General features: G+C 43.0%; 1 protein-coding gene across 5 annotated transcripts; it reads left to right on the forward strand.

Moving 5' to 3' along the window:
- The first annotated feature begins 4,466 nt into the window (after positions 1–4,466).
- On the forward strand, positions 4,467–21,366 carry CRK (CRK proto-oncogene, adaptor protein). 5 transcript variants are annotated; one of them, XM_077787504.1, is made up of 4 exons: positions 4,467–4,794; positions 11,900–12,435; positions 15,219–15,377; positions 18,083–21,366. In XM_077787504.1, exons 1-4 carry the CDS (start codon positions 4,551–4,553, stop codon positions 18,218–18,220), a joined length of 1,077 nt encoding a protein of 358 aa, XP_077643630.1. In that variant the 5' UTR covers positions 4,467–4,550; the 3' UTR covers positions 18,221–21,366. The 5 variants fall into 5 exon arrangements, with proteins under 5 accessions (XP_077643630.1, XP_021406564.1, XP_077643629.1 ...); XM_021550889.2 differs by lacking the exon at positions 15,219–15,377 and having other exon boundaries at positions 11,900–12,265; positions 18,083–18,194; XM_077787503.1 differs by lacking the exon at positions 18,083–21,366 and having other exon boundaries at positions 11,900–12,265; positions 15,216–15,364.
- Positions 21,367–22,357: the final 991 nt, after the last annotated feature.

Raw genomic sequence — 22,357 nt, forward strand, 5'->3', positions numbered from 1 at the left:
GCCGTGTCCCCGCGTACCCCCGGCCCTGGGGAAAGGCACACGGAGAGCGGACACAGAACTTACATCCTTCCCCTAAAAATGTGTTTTTAAACTATCTGAACTCTAATGTTCAATTTTCCCGTCCATACTAGAGGAATGTTACACCTCTGATAAAAGCAAACTAATTCTCAGCTCGCAGTTCTCTGCAGTGTTGCATCCCGTTGTTCTGAGGCTCAGTTATTCTCTTTGTCCCCTCATCCCAAGGTGTTCAGCTTGTTCCAGGAGAGCAGCCCTGCCTCTTCTTGGCCTAAATAAACCACATGCTTTCATCAGTCCCCATGAGACATTCATTCCCCCACTGACACTAATCAGCTCCATTCCCTCACACACAGCAGACCAGAATCCTGGTCTAGCTGAAGAGTTGCTCCTGCCTTGGCATCATTATTTCACACCACAGCTGCCGGGCTACACAGCCACATCCCACTGTCATTGTGTGTTATTGTCACACCACTAAGAATTCCTGTTACTTCTCCAGCTGCAGGACCCTTCCCTCCAGCTCACGCTGCTCCACACCTCATTTCTGCACATGTTACAAATAAACCCCCTCCAGTCCATCCCCTGGGATGCTTAACTTTCCCTCACAGCTGATGGCACATCCCAGGAAAATTCAAATTTAGACTTTGTCACAAAGACATTTCCCACTTGGCAGCACAAAGGCTCCTCCCCTTACACAAAATCCAGCAGGATCAAGAGATTGTTCTACCCATCACTCACTCCAAGATTATTTATTCTCAAGTCTTCACGCAGAGCTTGTGACACAATGGCTTCTGTCACTGTTCACCAAAAGTGCTACATTTGGCATGGACATCCCACAGCAGCACCTGGTAGGAACTCCTGGCACAGGTGACACTTCCAAGCCAGGTGTGAAGCCAGGTTCCAGGCCACATGAGGCAAAGGAAAGGAATAAACAGGACACAGGCACCCCCTGCGAGCAGCTGAGCCTGAACTAATTGCAAGAGGAAACATTTCTGTGGAAGAAATGCTGTTTCTTAGGTCACAGGGAAAAGAAACCAAGAGATGGAACTTCTTTAGTTTTATTTTTCTAAGTAGGACACAGTACTGCCATGTGATCTAGACCAGCTTGACAAAGCCAAACGCTTCAAGGAGCAGTTGGGACAAGGTTATGTGACCCCAGGTCACCTTGCACTGCTGTCAGCAGAGTGCAGATGAACCTTGGGCTGACCCAGGTGTTTCCTGATTTTGTTTTAACATCCCTTGGATGTCACCTCAGGCAGAACATTGCTGTACTACAGCCCTCCATACTTGGCATCTTTTCAAGATTCACTCATTGCACTCAGCAAGAAACTTTCTACTGATTGAGTGTGGCTTTAGACACTGCCAAAATTTTAGAGCTTCTTAGGAAAAAACAATCTCTGACCAACTGGTAGGGACAATAAAATCAGGAGAAGGAAACCAAACCTGTGTACCACTGGAGCTTTTTACTGCTAGGTGAGTGAATAAAATGTTTTCATAGTATTTTGTACTTTATTCCTTTCAGGATCTTGTAATTAGCAGTGAATTCTTTGGCATTTCAAGCTGATTTAGTTTTATTCTTCTGAGACAGTGTCCCAGAGCTTCGTTTTTCTTTCACATTCCTCTCTGCAATCCCTCTGCCTGTGAAAGATCACCTGAATTCTTAAAATGTTAATTGTTTTCAAACTTGTAGGAAGCAGGTTTAGGCAGAAGAGCTCTGCGTTGTTGTAGCCTTTGTGCAGCAGGGATGGGGCGAAGGTAATAAACTGCTGAGGGATGCAGAGCTTAAATAGGGGAGGAAAAAGAAATTTGGGAAAGGCTACCAGTTATTATCAGAAATGCCAAGTAAGGAAAGGCTTTTACAAATAATGAAGGTGAGAAGGTGACTGTAGAAGAGGAGCTGTGGATAACCTGGAAGCGATCAAGGCCAGGTTGGATGGGGCTCTCAACCTGCCCTAGAGGAAGGTCCCTGTCCACGGCTCGGGGTCGCACCTGGATAATGTACGAGGTCCCTTCCCATCCAAACTATTCCAAAATCCTATGGAATCATTCCAGAATAAAAACACCCACGGGAGGATTTAGGGGTTATTGGTTTCCCGGCTTTGACCACCAGAGAGAGCTCGTGCAGCAGGAGTCCCAACCTGAGCCAAAACCAAAACCAAAACCTGATGGAAAACGCCAATTCCCGCAGTTTTGGGATCGGCGGAAATCGGGAGACGGGGACCGGGAAGGGAGAGGGAAAAAAGAACAGACTCTGGGCCCTCAAAAAATGAGGCTTTTTTGCAGCGGCCTGGCAGGAATCAGGAAAAAATGGTGAATTTTGCTCTAAAAAAGTATTGGTTGATTTGTTTGTTTGAGGTCTGTGAACACTGAACAGAAAGGACACGTGTTCCTGCGGATATGATTTAACTCTCCTGCCGTCCTGGGCTCTCAGCAAGGATCTGCAGCTTTTCAAACCCGTGAAAAACCCATGGAAGTGTGTGTGCTATTCCTGCAGCTGGCCAGCAAACCCCACACATCACCACGGAAACTGGGACTGACCTCCAAAAAGATTAGGCTCACTCCTAGCTCCAGCCCATCTGGAGAGAGAACAGCATCAGCAGAAGAAGGATGTTCATTTGTGAGGCTGAAAGCAAGCACCTGGTGTTTTCTTATGGATTTGATGAACCACAGACTCCCCACCTGTAAGGAAGAATATTTTCTCACTGGGATATTGTGGAGGTTAGTACAACCCTGGAACCTGACACAATGCCAGAGTCCTATGCAGGAGACAGCTACAGGGCCCTACAAAAAACCAGAATATTGGATGCAGGGAGGAGCACAGCACCCTCAGAGTCAGGGATAGCAGTGCTCTAACATTGTTTATGCAAGTGCTGCAACAGGGAGACCACACAGTTGAAAAAGCAGATTCCTTTCTGGAAAAAAGCTCACAGAACTGAGCAGAGCTGGAGCAGAATTCTACACACGTTGACAGATATTACTCTGGCATTTAAGAGATCTTGGAGAATAGTCTAAAAGTGGTACATATTGCTTTGTTTTCACAAATAGAACTCTTAGTTTGTCCATGCCCACACACACATGGCTCCTCTGTGGCACCAGTGGAACCTAAGCTCTTCCCTGTTGCAGACCTCTGTGGGAATGCAGTCAGTGAACTGCCCTGAATAAAGCAAAACTTTTTATTTTGCAGGGCTATTTTTAACCCGGAACAGCTCCTTGGCCCAATTCATGCAGTCCCATGAAAAGCAGCTGTGCTGGCACAGCTGTGGGGTGGGAATATGTGGCTGGCAGGGAGGATGAGGACAGAAGCTGCTGGCACAGCCCTGAAGGAAAACACAGCGAGCTGCAGCCTTTAATGTACAGATGAAAATATACACAATATACTGAGCTGGAAGGGACCCACAAGGATCATCGAGGCCAACCCCTGGCCCTGCAAAGAGACTCCTGTGCATCCCTGAGAGCATTGTTGAAACATTTCTGGAGCTCTGGCAGCCTTGGGGCTGGGGCCATTCCCTGGGGAGCTGGGGCAGTGCCCAGCACCCTCTGGGGAAGAATCTTTTCCTAATATCCAACTTAACCCTCCCCTGACACAGCTCCTGCTCTTCCCTTGAGTCCTGTCCCTGGTCACAGAGCAGAGGTTGGTGCTGCCTCTCAGAAGGATGTTTAAGACGACAATGAGGTCTGACCTCAGTCTCCTCTTCTCCAAGCTGAACAAAGCAAGTGACCCCAGTCCATTCTCATAAGATTTTCTCTCCAGATGCTTCCCCATCTTTGTAGGCAAGGAACGGTGTGGCTGCAGGGCCAGGGAAGGGATTGTCCCCCTGTGCTGGGCACTGGTAAGGCCACATTTGAGTGCTGTGTCCCCTCAATGCAGGAGGGACATCGAGGGGCTGGAGCATGACCAGAGAAGGGAACAGAGCTGGGGGAGGATCCGGAGCACCAGGAGAGGCTGAGGGAGCCAGGAGAGCTGAGCCTGGAGAAAAGAGGGGGGAACCTTCTGGCTGTCTGCAGCTGCTGGAAAGGAGGTGGGAGCCAGGTGAGGGGGTCAGGCTCTGCTCCCAGGGAACAAGGGACAGGACGAGCGGAAACGGCCTCAAGCTGGGTCAGGGGAGGTTAAGGCTGGACATCAGGAGGAATTTCTTCCCAGAAAAGGTCATCAGACATTGGAACGGGCTGCCCAGAGCTGTGGCGGAGTCACCGCGCTTGGAGATGTTCAAGAAACGACCGGACGCGGCACTCCGATCTGGTTACCAGGGCGGAGTCCAGTCCCGGGCTGGACCCGGTGATTCCAGCGGTGCTTCCCAGCTGATGGATGCCGGGATTGCCGGGATTGCCGGGATTCACCCGCTACTCCCGCTTTTCCCGCCCGCCCCTCACAGCCCGCCCTCACACCGAGCCCCCGCCCGCGCGGGGAGATGACGTCACGCCTCCGCGTGCGGTCACGTCCGGTAGGTGAGGTCAGGGCCGGGGCCGCCATTTTGAGCGGCTCCGCGGGCGGCGGCGGCGGCGGCCGCGGGCGGGGGAGGAGGAGCGCGGCCCCCATGGCCGGGCAGTTCGACTCCGAGGACCGGGCGAGCTGGTACTGGGGGCGGCTGAGCCGCGCCGAGGCCGTATCGCTGCTGCAGGGGCAGCGCCACGGCACCTTCCTGGTGCGCGACTCGGGCACCATCCCCGGCGACTTCGTGCTGTCGGTGTCCGAGAGCTCCCGCGTCTCGCACTACATCGTCAACAGCCTGGGGCCGGCGGGAGCCCGGCGGGCCGGCGGCGAGGGCCCCGGGGCCCCGGGTGAGTGACCCCAGGGCTGGCGGTGCCCGCAGCCCCGGGCAGGGCAGCCGGGGCGGCTCCGCTGGGCGCCCGGGCGGTGTTGGCAGGCGTGGAGCGCTTTGTGGTGGAATTAAGCCGTGTTCCGGAGCTGAGGCGGCTGCCCGAGCGGAGCCCGCTGCCCGCACCTGCCGTTCTGTGCCACATGAAATTCAGCGTCCTGGACTTGGGCATCCCGCGGCTCCTCTTTGTTTTCCTAACCCCCTTAGCGATAATTCATAGATTTTCCGTGTCATCTCAGCCGGAAGGTGGTTGTGTGAAGTGTCATCCTCAAAATGTGACTTCTGACAAGGCAGTTTTGCGTTATCAGGGAGGCTGAGTTCGAGTTTGAGTGGTGGGAACTCTTCGGGATGTTTCTTGAAATCAGATGTGAAGTTCAGTTTCTTTCCTCTTGAAAGGAGAAGTTTGGTATTATTTCTCATCGAGTGAACATGTGAAAAGGAAAGCAACACGTTTAAGTGTAACACTGAAAGTGCAGAAAGTGCTAAGGGAGCTCTGTGAGAAGCAGAATTTTTGCTGTTTAGTCCAAGTAAACCCTAACAGTGCAGAACCACTGGATGTGTCAGAACGTGCAGTCCAAAGGCACTGGTGTCACTCCTGTGGGAATCAGGGAAGTTGGTGCTGGAACTGCTCGAGTTTGGATATTAATCCTTGCAAAATGATGTGGATGTGTGATTGGCATCTCCACAAGGAGCCACTAGATAGTTTTTAACTATAGTAAACCTGTGTAATAAGAGATTTGGTGAACTTATTTGGCAGAAAGTCAACAGACACGGTGATAAAAGTCTATGGGTGGAATAGGAGACCAGTGGTGCAAAGATGTAACAAGACTTGTTTTATTTTTCAGTCTCTGCACAGAGTGATTGACTAAGGAGATAATCTGAGAGAAAACAAAATTAGTGCCAGTAGGTTTGCACTGTCATACAGGGGAAGCATTTCAGATTGGAAAAATGGGGAAAGCCTAAACTCACCCTGTTTATCCCAGGAACCTCCTGGACCTGCACAGTGCACTGAGGTTACAGAGCTCCACAGGTAGAAGTTAAATGTGGCTGAATTCAGCTGGAAGTGGAATTTATTGCTGCTGTGGGGGATCAGAATGTGGTGGGTTCCTGTTGTTCCATGTGGGTGCAGACAGAGGTTTGGTGCTGTAATTGCTGACAAGGATGGCTGGTGTTAAGTAGAGCAGAGTCAGTCGCCAGCATGTTTTGTTCTGAATCCAACCTAATTAGATTTTTCAAGACAGTAAAAAACACTGGGTCATGAGTGTCTGTCACTTCTGGGCAGTTGTTTTTTTGGTGAGCAACTCATCTCTGGGAAAACAGTACAGCCATCCTGACTTTTTTCCTCTGTTACATTCTAAGCTCAGTAACATTTTGTGGCATTCTGTGGGCTGGCTTTGGTTAAAATCATGAAGTACCTTGTAATTCTCTTCTGTTTTAAAAGAGTAGCTGTGTAAGCTGGTGGCACAGCAGGCTTAATATATCTGAAAAAGTATAATTATGTTTTGGTTGGCCTCCTTTTTATTTATCCCCTGGATGTTCTGGGAGGGGTGATGCATCACTCCTGCACTACAGACACTCCCACGTTGATTTTAGTCATTTTAATTAAATTATGCCTCCACACTGATACTGCTGTCTTCATACTACAACCAAAGAAGGTGCTGGGGAGGTATATATTGAATTATACTTCAAGTGTAATTAAGGTGCTGTTTCAGAAAAAAATAAGTGGGCGGTTGTTCTGCAGTGGAAGGGAGGTGAAAACATTAGTAGAAGATTGAAGATGATTCTGTGTTTGGGTAGGGAAGCTAATGCAGTAAAAAGAGTTAAATGTTTGTAAATTGTCCAGCTTGTTTATTGTGGCTAAACTAAAACGTTGGGAAAAACAAAATCACTGTATTGTAGTATGGTACAATTTTTTAAACAATTTGTTGTTTGGCAGATGTGCAGGTCTCTGGGAAATTTGAATATTCCAGGTTGGGTTCTGGGGTTGATTTTTGTTGGGCTCAGTGTCTGTGAAATTTCTGGCTGCTCTCAGGGATAGGGGAACCTCAGCATAGAATGAATGAGATGAGGAGCTCTGGCTTCCCTAAAAATCACAATGTCACAAGAACATAGTACTTTCTTTGATTTCTGAAGTATAGAGTAAACTTGCAAACTCTTTGTTAAATTGACCTTTTGACTGATGCTGCAGTTTCTAGTTTCTTGCAGGTAATTTTTCAGCATAACAAAGAAATAAGAGTTGAACAGAACTTTTAGTGTGTTCTTGGAATGTTTTTTTAGTCTGTTAAAAAAAATAGGATAGATCACTGAATTATGGGAAAGAAAACCATTTTTTTTTTCAGTGGAAATGGATAATTTGTGATGAAGTATCATAGTTATGGTTAAAGAAGTCCCAAACAAGACAAGGTGCTCCATGCAGGCATTAGCATGGTGATGGACAGCAGGGGAAATATTAAATATATCATGTGTTTGCAATGCAATATGGGGGTTTGGGGTAAAAATGTGTGATATGCACTAAAAAATGCCTGAAATACCTAAAGATAGAAATCCTCTCTGTTGAGAGAGGAGCGTTATAAACACAGAAGCCTTAATGTCATTAAATTTGTCTGTCTGAAGTAGGCAGATATGACAGATAAAATGCAGAATTTGATGTTTTCACATTTATGAGTTTTAAGAACATGATTCTGAATTGAATTCTTCTAAATCACTTCCATTGTGACTAAACTTCCTGCAATCATAAAATCCTTTCAGAATGATACCCACACTGCCCTGGATGAAGTGGCTTTAGGCATGTGTGAGCAGAGTGGCTTCAGTCTAATGCTTGGGTTTTCGTTTTATTTTCATTTTTATATTGAGATAATATATATTTAAATGCAAACTACTTAAATTGCCTGTATTAGACATCTGCTGTTATCCTCTGATATGTAAATGATGACTGTAATGGTCAGAAATGAGTCTAACTCCTGAGTGAATGTTTTCCTGGTGTGCTCAGAGCTCTTCCACTCAATAGAGTTTTATGTTTTTATAGGGTGTTCATGGGATTTATTTGTTCTGCTCAGCATGAGTAGGAAAGTACTTGAGAACAAGAAAAAAAGGTGTTCCTGTGGGGGTGGGGGAAGCACAAGGGCTGGAATGTGGTGCCTCCAGAGCCCAGTCCCCATATGCTCCAGGAGGAAGTGGCTTACATCACTGGGGTGTCCTGCTGGTGCCCTGTGTGATAAGAACAGCTTTTGTGGCCCTAAACACATCCTGAATTGGGAAAGGGAGCCGCCCTTACAGAATAAAACTAGATGCAAAAATAAAGACCTGTATTTCTGTGAAGGAAAAGTTTTCCAAAGCTTGGGAATAAAGAGAAAACTCCATATTGACACAAATAATTGGAGTGAAGAGAGAAATGCAAACCCCCTGAAATGTCTGAGAAAGTGAGAATTTGCTCTGTGGTTTCACCACCTGCCCAATCAGCAGAATTTTGGGTGGTTTATAGCCCTAATTCCCCAGGATCTGGACAATATTTAAAATGTACACAAGTACTTTTTCCTGGACTGACACAAAGGCAGCACAGTGTCAGAGGGTTGTGACAGGAGGGAATGTGCATCATAAACAGAACTGATATGAGCCAGGTTTGAAACATTCTTCAGTTGTGGGACCCTTTGGATTTTAATTCTTTCCTCAGCTTTTGTGGCATCCTGAGATGGCTGGAGTTATTTCAGTGGAGATGGAGTAAGGAAGAAAGAGGATACTCAGCCCTTTGTGCTTCTCATTCAAAAAGTTAATCTTGCTCAGCTAAGCTGTGCTGGTGGTGGAGGTACTCCCTGAGCAGTTCTTCAGCTGTGCCAGGCTGCAGAAAGAGAATTTCCAGGACTCAAGTGTCCCAATTTTCACAGGAAGTTACTGAAGTTCCTCCAGGAACTGGACTCACCTTTCCATGCTTGTGCTCTTCCTGGGAACCCTCAGAAGATGTGCACACTGTGCTGCTCAGACTTGTGCCTTCAAGGGAAATCCCAGGGTCATGAAGGAAAACTGCTCTTATACCCCAAAAATCCACTCACACATTGTTGCTGTAACTTTTTCTTGTGTTAGATCTTGCCTGAATTATTCCATTGGCCTGCAGGTATGAGCAGTGTCACAGTTCAAACAAGAGGCTGAAGAATTCCTCTGAGCCTGAAATCTGTTAATCTTTGAATTTCATTGTACCAGGGAATGACGGAACTTGGGAGCCTGTAGAGAGTGGAATAATTTCCCTACTGCATGTGAGCATCAGTTAGGTCATTGTAGCTGAAGAAGAGGATCCACAAAAGACTTAAACTGATGGAAAGGTTTCTATGTGCTTGGGAAGGTGGAATTGTATTTTATTGCCAATCTGCATTTCACCATGTGTGACTTTGAACTTTGTTGACCTTTTTATACCTATTTTAGCTAAATTTTAGGAGTCTTCTATTTAAGTTTTCCAGATGATTATGAGGTTGCTGCCTTTATATTAATTGATGATTAATTTCTATTAAGTTTGTAGATTTCTTGTTCTAGGTGTTTGTAGCTGCCCTCCTTTTTTTTTTTTTTAAAGAAAAGCATCAGAAGTGCATGTGGTTTTCTGACACTGTGGTCTTTGGCAGTGTAATATCTGTCCTTTCTGATGCTTTTCTCTCTGTCCCTTCAAGGAGTGCATTGATCTTTCTGATCCCAAAAATTGAAGGGTCTGTGTCCTCTGGCTGTTGTTCAGCTGTGCAAAACACCTCTTAGGATCTGATTTTCTAGGATACAGTACAGTGATTTGTCGGTCCTTCTCTGTACATAATGTTCCAGAGGACTTTTCTTATTGAAGTCCAGCTTGTATTCAGGTACACTTGGCAAGTCCCTCAGGCTGTTGTGCATTAATTCAAGAGGGTGAACCTGTTCCAAAGGAAAAAAAAAAAAGGCACTACAAAATGCCTTGTTCATCCTGGTGAAGATTGAAGATTGACCAGGCTGATGAATCTTACTGATGAGCTGCTCATTCCCTGTGACCTGTGAAGATTTTTCTGTGAATCCCACATTGCAGAGACAGAGCTAAGCCCCCTGGCTGAGTCAGCTTGTAGCAGGTTTCACTGAGGTAAATTGGTGTTTCAGGCTCTCTGTTTCAGTCATGTGAAATAAGTTTCATGTCAGTGAATTTCCATGAGATTCAGTCTTCTCCATATGGTTGCAAAGAGCTCTGCTGCCCTGCTCTTAAAGTTCTCATTACTTTTTACTCAAATGTCAAGCCTTGATCCTTAAAGGTTCACAGCTAAAATAGTGCTGGATATTTGCACATGTTTCTGTCACCAGGTTGGTCTGAGACCTGATGTGTTCCCACTTCTAACTCCAGTGGAAGTGCAGCGTTCCCAGATCCCGTTTTACACCGAGCTGTTCTGAAGTGTAGGCATGCTGCCTGTCCAGCCAAAATCGGTGTCCTGTGAGCCCACAGAGCTGACAATGCCACTGGGATGAAATTCCAGGGTTCTGGCCAAGTCTAGAGCTGTAAGTTGCATCTCAGCAACAAAAGTTGAGGGGCTTTTGCATCCTCTCAGCACTACACTTTGGAAGAATATGATGGATCTTAATTCTCTTCCCATGCTGGGCTAGCCTTTCTCACTGATAATTACATTAACTTCCTTTATCTCTGGTGATGCCAGTTTGTGGGTTTTTTTTTGCAGTTTTTCAAGGCTATTGCTTTTGGGTTTTGGCTCACTGTGTCTGTATTCATTTCTTTAGAGAGCCTTTCAGGGCTGTTAAAGCATGCAAACGTGCATTTGCCAATGACTTAGTTCTGCTCCTTCAAATTTCCTTTAACCAGCTCCACTAATGCTCCTGTTCCTTGAGGATACTTCAGAACTCATTTCTCGGGTGTTGGTCCTATTGAATCTGCCCTTTTCTCTGTTAGAACCCCTTTCTGCTCTCCTGAAAGAAGTTGTTGTAACATTAGCTTTCCACGCTGACAGTGCTACTTTGCAGGGAGTTTTGGATCACTGACAGCTTGAAAGATTCTGCTAGCTTTGTACTCCAGAGCTAAGACTTGGTACTGTTAGATATTCCCTGCAGAGAAAACAGACTTGCAAAGTAAGCATCTCCTTGCTAAAAGAGTTACTCATTAAAGTATAAATCTTTTCATCTGCACTCCCTTCCCCCAGCCTTCCCCAGTTCTTCCCATAACTAATGGCATGGGGCATGGTGGAAATAGAACATCATGTGTGTGTTTTTCCCCAGCTGAGCCTGAAGAACATAAAATGGAAAAAAAAAAAAGCACAGCACACAGATTGGAAATGGATATTCTGCACTTGTAGTGATGCTTGTAATGTCTTGGATGTGAATATCATCTGTATTCCAGTGTATTGGAGGTTTGGATTTATAGCTTAGGTTCCATCTGACAAATGTGGCAAAGAAGCTGCAAGACTTGAGATTAAAAGGCTGAGTCATACTGTTATGAAAATGTACGTTGTTGTTTTGCATTGCATAGAATGGAGATAATTTTCTTTGCTGGTACCTTGTATCAAAATGAAAAATAACTTGAGTTGCTCATTGGCATCACTTGTTTGTTGCTGTGCAAAGCAGTTTTCTGTAGTGTTCATGCCTTTAACCCAAGATGTTACAACAGGTAAATAACATTATTGCAGTGTTGTTCTTTGGAAATAAATCTAAATAGTAGAAGAGAGTTAAAAAAATAATTTCCTTGAAATGGGACCAAAATTTACTTCCTATATTTAGAGTATAAAACAGGAAAATTTTACAGGCTCCTGAGAAACCCTGATGTAGTGAACATTTTCATCTGTTGGGTCCATATAATATTGAAAGAAACAAAGATATTTTTATAATTATTTGGGAAATTGGGCAGTGCCAAATCATTTCTCTTTTCCTTCCTTGACAAAATATTTTTTAAAAAACCTGTAGTCACTATTATGATAGTGCTGCCTTTGATTGAAAATGCTCAGAAAAGCTGAATATGATGTCAAGGTGATCAAACTCAGTGTTGAAATACTTCTGTTTAAATGTATTTGTCTTCACAAATGTTTGTTTTATAGTTTTAATGCTCTCTTTGACATGTTGCCTTCTCTTTTCAGGGTCGAATCCCACCAGATTTCGAATAGGTGACCAAGAGTTTGATTCTTTGCCATCTTTACTGGAATTCTACAAAATACACTATTTGGACACTACAACCTTGATAGAACCTGTTTCGCGCTCGAGGCAGAATAGCGGGGTTATCCTCAGGCAGGAGGAGGCCGAGTATGTGCGAGCGCTCTTTGACTTTAATGGCAATGATGAGGAAGACCTCCCCTTTAAGAAAGGAGACATACTGAGAATCCGGGATAAGCCTGAAGAGCAGTGGTGGAACGCAGAAGACAGCGAAGGGAAGAGGGGAATGATACCCGTTCCTTACGTCGAGAAGTATAGACCTTCCTCTGCTTCAGTCCCCACTCTGATTGGAGGTAACCAGGATAGTTCCCACCCACAACCACTGGGTGGGCCGGAGCCAGGGCCCTATGCCCAGCCCAGCATCAACACTCCGCTCCCTAACCTTCAGAATGGCCCTATTTATGCCCGGGTTATCCAGAAGCGAGTCCCTAATGCCTACGACAAGACAGCCTTGGCTTTGGAGGTACATAATGGGCAAAACTTAGAAGGAAGAGATCTGTTCAAGGGATTTCCCTTTCGCTCATGTGGTAGTTTTGGAGGAATGAGAAAGGGAAAAGCTTTGTAATACTGGTTTGATGTCATGATTAATAAGTTATGGATAAAATGAGTGACTTCAGTCACTTGTAAATTAGATTATTGTTTATTATTAGGTTACTGAACCAGTATCGTGTCTGTTGTCAATCATCACTAACAAAAGTGTTTCCCCATCCATGTTTTCAGTTCTGAAATGTTTATTTTGGAGGGAGGGAGAGGGAGCAGCTCATAAATTATGTGTCTGAACCTGTGTTTGCTGTTGTGTGCCTCACCACAATCTGTACAAGGTGTGCTGGGTTGTTTGTTGGTTTGTATTGTGTTGGGTATTTTTTTCTTCCCAATGTGTCAGCAGTTTTAAAGCAATCAGTGGAAACATTGGTACACTTTGAAATTACCTGGACTGAGATGATGATCACATATAGAATTTAATTGTAACATCACCTCACAGATTACTTTGGGTTTAGGTTTGAGGCCGGAGCATTTTACAATTTACAGCACAGTTTGTTAGGTCTGGTATAAAGCAGTGATTGATGAGTAGGGTTTGTAGTAAAGCACGGAGTTTTCCCCAAGTTGATTCACTTCCTGACAGGATCAAGCAATTGCTCAGACCCTTTTTGATTTGTCGTTTTTCCTCTTAAAAAGGTGGCTGGAGTGCTTGATCTTTCCACATCAGATAGTTCTCCCCCAAGTTACGTTTGAGGAAATTGAGACTAAGGTATTCCCTGTGGCAGACCTTTGCCTTAGGATATGTAAATTGTATCCTTTAATCTAGGCTTTCTTTGAGCTAGAGGCTCTGGAATTTCCTGATACCTAATTGACTTCCTGTTTATATAACATTTTAAGTACTTGGGAAAGAAAACAGTTTCTGTGCTGAGTCAGAGCATCTCCTCTGCACTCTCAAATGCTTTGTGTAATTGTGCATAGCACAAAAGGCACTCCAGGACTTCAGTATCTGGCAGCTGTAGGTGTGTGTCTGGTGCTGAAATGGGAGATGCAGCACATGCTGCAGATGGAAAACTGATGTACAGCCTGGCAGATGTGAAATCTTCCCCATGCAGGTAGTAAATATACTCTGAGAGTTATAGGTAGTAAATATACTCTTGAGTAAATATACTCTGAGTTGCTACACATTCTGTTATAGGTCCGAATATCTTTGGGTTGAGAAGCAGGTAGAGAAATTGATGTAGACTCACCAGATTTTGAGGAAATGGGAGGATTTTTACCCTTCAAACTCTCATAAAGGTTAAAATGCTGTCTCTTTCCCTTTTTTTCTCATCCTTTCCTCCCAGTTATCTCCTGGAGCTCAGGAATATTCCTAAATGCAGGCTGTTGCAATTACCAGATGTTAGATTGGTTTTCAGCCTCTGGATACTGTTGTGGCATATTTAGCAAAACCTTTTGGTTTTCTTTCTAGATTTTGCATTCTCTTAAGCTTTAACTTCACACTTTATTCCATTAAAGAACCCCACACTGCTGCCCAGTGCAGGATTTGGGAGCATGCAGTGAAATAGGGAGAGTGAGGAAATGCTGCTAATCCAGGCCATAAGTAACTTAGAGTGAAAGGAAATGCTGTCCACGCTGGAGAACAGCTTGTGGGTTGCCAGGGCTGATCTGAGGTTAATTCAGTCCTCTTCAACAAAACTCACATGATCTGGCAAGAGTGCTGTGCTGTAGGAAGAGCAGTTCTGTGGGTAACATCTCTCTTTTCTGATCTACCTTACACCTCTAGAGTCTGGGAAAGGCTGAGTAGCTGAAGTGTTTGGGAGGAACAGCTGAGAAGTTTCAGCTCAGCTTGGCTGTGTGACCACAGGAGATTCCTGGTGTCCAGAAATGGCCTTTTTGGGCCTCATAAAACTACTTCTATTTATCAGTTGACACCCTGGCCTTCTTGGTTAGAGTGTTAGATCCTTGTCTTGCTCTCCATTTAAGAAATGCAATAGTAGTAGTGGTTCTTAATTCTCTATGTAAAATTGCAAACATTTAGTTTTAAAAAGTGAGCGAGCCATTTATCACTGCTTTGAGTGGCCTTCAAAGCTTTGCAGCTTTTATCACTTCCAATCACAATGTTACTGAGTTGCTTTCAATGTCTGTACAGGAAAAAAAGCAATATCCACTTCATTTTCTCCCAAGTTTTTCTTCATCCTGTCTATCAAAGTGCTGTTTCTTGTTGTCTCCTTTCTCCACGTTCCCTTTCACTTCATGGTGTTCCTTCTCTGTTTATTTAGAGATCTCTTTCTTAGATAACTTAGTAGAGAGCATTATGTAAATCTTAGCAAATCATTTTTGCCCAGACCTCTTTATAAATACAGCAAGTGGGATTCTTTCCAAATGAAAACTCTTATCCTTAAATCTGGCAATATGCATGGGTGGGGGTGGATCCCACTGTTTCTCTTGGAAAAATAGATTCTTAACATCAAACAGTTTTTGCCCAAACTGCAAACAGAATATCTGTGCTGTTCTGTTATTTTAAGCCTGACATGCTTTTGAAGAGTTCAGGGAAGGAGGATCAGAGCAGGTGATGCTCTAATAAAGTCTGTGCTCTTTATGGAAAAAAGATTCAGCAGGAGAAGTTAACATTTATTTTGCATGTAACTGGACCTGTGCAAGGAGTTTTCAGTCTATTTTAAGAGAAAATAGATGAGGAAAAGGGAAGATCTGTGTGGTGAATGACTCTGAGATCGATGGATTTATTTTTTTTCTTTGTAACAGTAGCAGAACTCTGCCACCTTGACCTCACCAAAGAGGAGTACTTGGAATAAAACCACAACATACAGAAGTCTTCACTTGAACCTTCAGTTTTGCTTTGAAGCATATGGGGTATATTTAGTTTTAAAACTTCTGATGAAGACTGAGACCTGGCTTTCTAGCAGGGTACAGTGTTGTTCCTGAGGTGCTGTGCTTGGTGGGATGATGCACTATGGACTAATGTTGCCATAAATCAATGCTGAAAGTGAGGAGAATTCAGAGACAATATCCACTCCTAGCCTAAAGCTTCAAAACTTCAGTACTTGTAATAATAACCAATTTTTGGAAAGGTTCTCTATATTGTATTCAGGAGAGTAGTTGAAATATAGCTTGTTAGGCAGAGGTTTGAAGCAGATCTAGAAAGATCTTTCAGTTAGTCAGGATCTAATGGAGCTATTTTATTAAGGCATCATTTGTGAAATGCTTCATGCATGCTTAAAGTTAGTCCTGCTTTGACAGATGTAAAGATATATAAATAGAGATGTAAGAATGAATAAGAAGGTTTATTTATATAAATGAAATGTGAATAAAACCAGTGTGTTTTCCAAATGAAATTACTGGCAAAAAAAAAGGAATATTTGATCTCAGATGTCTTTCCTCAGTTAACAATTACTGAAAAGCAGCTTTCATGTGTAGCTCTGTATAGTAAGGGGAATTCATAATTGAGTGTCCCTTGGCTGCAGTGACCCTGAAACACCCCTGGAAACAAAAAACCAGCTGCAGGATGCTCAGGGAGCAAGGGAGTTTCACAAGCATCCCAAACTCAGTGTCATTGCTCTGTTGAACCCACCTTTTGCAGGTGAGTTTATTTTAAGGCATCCAGGATAAACCCTAATGAACACTAATTAGGGTGTGATAGAGCAGAGGCCAACAGTCTTTAGACAGCAAACTTCAGTGCAAGTGGTGCTTTTCCCTTCCCAGTGGGTTGGAGGTTAAACACTGTTCTGGTGAAGGCTGATCTGTAGATTATATCCAGGTCTGAAGCAGTCTGAAGTTATCTGGGACATTGTTCTGGTAATGGCTGTGATTAGGAAATCAGATTTTCCACTTCTAGTATTGTCACATTGAATCTTATCCTTGTTAAATTATAGCTGATGTATTGTTTCGGTCAGCAGAGTATTTTTGTTGGTACAACCCCCCAGTGGTTATTAGCAGTAGCAAAATTATACAAACTGCATGATTAAATTCCTAAAGAGCTGAGGCTTGCATTCAGAACTGGAGGAAGGCTTCCTTTTTGCCTGTAGCTAATACATAAGAGGATTTTCTTCAAAATATGATTCGTTAGAATGTCTATACTAATGATTACAAAAGGCAAAAATAAAGCTACAGCAAGAATCCCAATGGGCCTCTCATTACCAGATAAGTAATCATGAGAGGTATGGGAAGCTTAATTAAATATCCATGAAAGAGGTTGAATTTATGAACTGTTAAAAGCTGTTCTGACAAAAGATTTCAAGTGATTAAAAACCTGTAAAGTTAGTGGAGATTGGTAACATCTGAAATTGTTTTCCTTGTTCTTTGTTGGCTGCCTGGAAAGTGCAAATAATGAGGTTGTGTTTTGGATGGATTTGGAACACAGTGATGAGCATCTGTGTAAACTATAACTATATTCAGTGAATTTCTGGATGAAATGCAGCGAGGCCTTTGGCCACACCTTCAGAGATTATTTACAGTATTAGCGAAAGAAAATAAAGTATATCTATCCCAAAAGCATCCATCTGTGATGTGGGAAGAACTCTAAAAACTGTTGTACATTACTCATAAATCAGATTAATTCTGATAAAATTCTGCAGAGGGGTAGAAATGGATAGACAGCTTTTCAGTGGTCATTCATTAACTCTCCAGTGAGTGTCTTTAAAATGTAAATTGTGCTTCCTTGGGCTGTGTAAGTGCCACTTAATTAAAGCACCCTTAAATAGGAAACAGAGTTGGGGACTGATCAAACCTAGACTTATGTCCTGATTTGAAGTACCTGCACAGCCCTGGGGAAGTGCCTGCTGTGCAGTTTGTCCCCATGTGACAGGGGATAGGTGATGCCTTTGGAATTGGTGCTGGCAATATTAGAGTGGAGATTAGAATAGGAGATGTATTCCTGGGCAAGCGGGAGAGGGCATCAGTTGTCTTTACTATTTCCATGAGTGCTGGACTTGGCAGTGCTGAGTTAGTGGTTGGACTTCATGACCCTGAAGATCTTTTCCAACCTAAACAATTCTGTGATTCAGTGTGATTTATTTCTCTGAGAAATCCATGCTGGGAAAGACTGAAATGCCATCTGGCTTTGCCTCTGGTAGTGGCTGAATGTGGATGCCCAGAACAAGAGCAGAGCAGCTTTATGGCAGTTCTTATACACTTCTTATAATCTGTGAAGAGAGAGAGATCCTTCACTTTTCCACAACTTGAAAAGTGGAATTTCAAAACTAAGGAGCAGTTGAGCTTGCAGATTAGTGTCTACTTGGTCCAGGTGCAGACCTTCCTTGCCTTATGAGGCTCTGGATGGAGTCCCAGCAGTGTGCAGGCCTCTGTCAGCTCAGCAAGGCAGGCACATTTATCAGGGCAGCACCTGATGGTAGGTCCCAAGAGCTCTTGGAAAGATTTGTTTTGAATTGCTGGCTCTTCAGGTAGTTCTCACCTGATCTAGATACATTTATTTATATACTTTCTTGGAGTGAATGGCACTGGGGGCAGGCTGGTGTCTCAGACACTGTCAGGACTAAAGCTGCTTTTTATAGGTGTGTATCTGGTGCACGTGGGTGACAGCACACCAAGGGAGGGGTGGCAGCTCATCCTGCCTGTGTCCCTGGTTTGTAACGTGTGTGTCTCTTTCCCCACAGGTCGGTGAGCTGGTAAAGGTCACAAAGATTAACATGAGTGGTCAGTGGGAAGGAGAATGTAATGGCAGACGTGGTCACTTTCCATTCACACACGTCCGTCTGCTGGATCAACAGAATCCTGACGAGGACTTCAGCTGAGTGTGGCTCAACAGTTGCTCTTACAGATGGGAACAATCTCAACTTGTTTTTATTGCAGATGCCATCAAGACTAAGCTCGGACCGACGCTGCAAGTGGTATTGCTTGGATAAGCATTCTGATAACCTGCAAACCCCTGGGACTCAACACCACCATTCCTTAAGCAAGGGTCATGTAATTCAGGGTACGACAGTAGATTACTCGTGTGTCCAGTGGCAGAACTAGGCCATGATTCTAGGTTGTAATGCCTGCTTATGTCCGCGTGCACGGCAGCCTGGACCTTGCCAGCAGCAGCAGCTGGAGAAAGCAGTGCTGTAGGTGTTCAGAGAACATTTATAGCTCTCTCCGGGCCCATTGCTTATGTTGCTTCTTCCTCAGGCAATGAAGATCAACTGTAGACAATTCAATACCTTGGTAGAAATTTCCCAAATTTTTTCCTGGAGCTCTCTCCATGTGTTTTGCCATCCTGGGTTCTCTGTCCTAGAAAGGCTCCGCAGCGCTCTGCATGGGCAGTTAGCTGTGCACAGCACAGACTGATGCAGGGCCCGTCGGGGACAGCCTTATGATTTACAGATCCTTACCATTTTCATGGTAAATGACAGATCCAATCAACCTCTGAATTCTAGAAGCTTGTGGACACTAGATTGATTTCTTCAGTACTGTTGATGCTTCAAACATAGCAGCTGATTTTAATTTAAGATTTTTATTAACATGCAGTATCTCCTTTTATCCACAAATACAAGGCTTATGGAAGTGTAAACCTCCATATCAGTGCTGAAAAATACGTGCATAGCACTTTAATACGTAGCTTTAAAGCAGTGTTTGATTCACTAAATATACTAAAATATTGACACTGCTTTCCAATAAAATTAAATTGTGTAGGGCTAGTTTAATTTTTCTAGAATTCTTCAATATTGTACAATACTGTTACAGTACAAATCAGTGTCAAACACGATGAACTGACAAACCAAATATTAGTTTTATTTTAAAGATACTCTGGGGACTCTTCTGGTTTAATTCCCATCTGTAAAATATTGATAGTGAATTCATGAGGATTTTATTTTTAATAAACTAATGGAAAATAATTGTGTGCTTCTGGATTGATTCTCAAAAGGCATAATAAATATGGCTTCCTAGCTCATGATGAAAATCAGTGCATTGAGTAGGCAGTATTATGCACTGCTTGATGGTTGGTTTTTAGTCTGTTCTTCTAATTATCTGGTTTTCTCTAATATAAATCAGAATGGATTTAGTAAGTTTTGTAAACTGAAATTAAACACTGAAGTAACTCTCCCTTGCCTGTACCCTGGGTTTTTTCCAAGCACAGAACTCTGGTGACCAAACTAAATTTTGTAACTTTGACTACAGTATAATCCATGCAGAAGGGTTTTTCTAGATAGTATCAAACTGAAACTGTTGGGTTGGGTTGCTTCAGACCTGTGGGACCCCAATGGCTCATGGGTTGCACGTGCTGCAAAGGCCTTTGCTGCAAGGCACCAACCCTACAACAATACTGGTAACACTTTACCTCAGAACTCTGTAACATGCTGGAAATTATAATATTTCTGTTCTATTTAAGTACTAGTTGTTTTACTTCAAAACTAATCCATCAGCAAGTCTGAGTAATGTTCAGGTTATGGGCACTCATTAATTCTGTGGACGAATGTTAATCACACTTGTCCATCACCAGTCTCATGAACACTACTGAGGATTATTATCAAAAACTGACAGCAGGGACAGTGGGGTAAGAATGGAAACAAGGAATTGCAGTTCTGTTCTGCCTTGGATTGCTCTTCTGGTTCGGGTGACGTGCCAGTGATTGTGGGAGCTCTTCTAGCTTAGTACAAAATTTACTTTGAGGGGACATAAAATGCAAAACTAACTCTAGGTTCTGTAACTCATCGGGTTCTTTAAGGCTGATTTATGGTTTTCCTCTGATCTTGATATTCACTGTAACTGCGGGGGTTTGTTCAATAGCTGCACTCTAAATAATACACTTAATACTGAGTTTTTCAGTTGCCCATAATATGCTTATATTTTTCTTCAGGTATTGCAAAAGAAACCTAATAAACAGTGTCTCCTTAGAGTGACACTGTTTGAAGTATTTTTGCCAACTGCAGTTAATGAAAGCCCATGTATTTGTACCTTTCCAATCAGGAATTCATATACCAAAATATCAGTTAGTTTTATTATGCAAACCTTGCCTTTTTAATATGAAAGACATGAATTGAATTAACTAGCAAGTACCCTGCAAACTTTGTAGATGTGCTTTTGTTAAGACTGTATAAATTGTGAATATTTGTACACTTTGAAAGAGCAAAATAAAGAAACTAGAGGAGTCTTAATAGCTGCTGTTACAGTAGAATCCCAAGTTCTTGTTAAGCAGTTTTTTTAGCTGACTGATACATTAATGCAACTGTTTTCCACTCTTCAGTTCTAAGCTGAAATGTGATTTTGTTTCATAGGTGATAGAAAGGAGTATGAATTTGGACAAAATAGACATTTCAACTTGTCAGGCTCTTCAAGGCAAATAGGTAGAACCTATGTCCATGAACATATAGATGAAATCCTTTTGTGGCCTTTGTTTATCCTCATATTTGTTCCCTCCCTTCTCCCCAATGCGTGCAAAAAAATCATTGCTCAGAATGTTGGTCACAATCTTTTGTCTCTTCCTTGGCTGTGGTTTTGGTCTCTTGTGCATAGGCAGGTGTTAGAACTAGAATAATAATTTCTAGAAATACACCATGAAAGCAGAATGCTCAATTACACTGTGTTCTTCTGGTGCATTTACACATTATATCACACTAAAAATTACAACTGGCTGCTATGGTTTTTTAATATATATTTCATTTTGGTAAGCCCCAGCCTTTTTACTAATATATGACCTGGTTAAATCTTGTTAATCTGTTTGAATTGTATTTGTTAATAATGCAAATATTTCTAATCATCTTTAAGAGTAAAACACTTCCTTTTTGTTAATGGTTTTGGGGAAGGATTCTAACCAAACCTGTTTGAAGAAAAATATGAACATGTGACATTGTATTATAACACTATCCACTTTCTTGACAGTTAAAGTCCTTTTTTTATTTTTTGTAGCATGTAATGTATATGTTCATAGTACGTGAAGTAAATAAAAGTATAGCCAAAACTTTGACTCAGTCATTCTCAATCAGTTTTTGGAGTACTTGCATTTAATAATGAAAAATAGAGGGGGTATGGTCATTTTTAATTGGCCATGTTAGTATGAAAATAATTAAACGGCACTACAGAAGTAAGCCAAACCAAGGTAACTAAGTTAACTTATCAAACAATAAAATATGGCTTTTTTTTGAAAGATGGTGACTTTCTGTAATTAAATGAGTCTAGGTGTTGGGGGAAATGTATATTCTCATTTCAAAAAAAAATTGTGAGGAATGTTAAGATGAGATTTTGTAGCTCTTGATCTCAATTCTACCTGCACAAGTGTATCAGGGAATAACCTGGGGATTGTTTGGATGGGATGTTTGGGAAGATAAAAAGCTGTTTATATATTCTTAGAAATATCAGTGAAAACAAAATTACACAAATTAATACCATCAAGAATCTCCTGCAGGAGTCTACAAATGGTTCAGAAGAGCTGTTTTTATGTGTTGTGGTGTGAGAGCACTAATTCAGTGAAAAGCCGAGGTGTGCAGGTGCTGTCAAGGGCTGAAGGGCAGAAAATCAGGACCAGAATCCCATGGGGGGCACGTTTGTAACATCAATTGCATTAAAGCCACTTTTGCCACACTATTCCTTAAAAACTGCAAGGAGACAATGGCCCTTAGGCCCCAAGGATAAGAATTTCTGATGTGTCTCCACACAGTAAAGATTATTCTATCAGCTGCAGATGGAAAAAAACCTCTTCATTGGTGGAAGCCCCCAGCTTTGCTCCAGTGCTCAACCACTGCAGGGCTGCAATGCAAAGGTGCCTTTTAATGCATTAGCTGAGAGAATTTCAGAGCACCCTGCAGCCAAAAGGAAGAGGCTGTGCCTGCCCTTCCCCAGGGCCCTGCCAGCCATCCCCTCCTGCTTCACCTTGCCCTGGTGTTTGCAGTGCTCCCCTGAGCTGATGGAGCACAGGGCTCATGCAGAAAACTGCTTTTCCTTTTCCATTCCCT

This window comes from Lonchura striata, chromosome 20, assembly GCF_046129695.1.
Source record: "Lonchura striata isolate bLonStr1 chromosome 20, bLonStr1.mat, whole genome shotgun sequence".
In the NCBI taxonomy this organism is placed as follows: domain Eukaryota; kingdom Metazoa; phylum Chordata; class Aves; order Passeriformes; family Estrildidae; genus Lonchura; species Lonchura striata.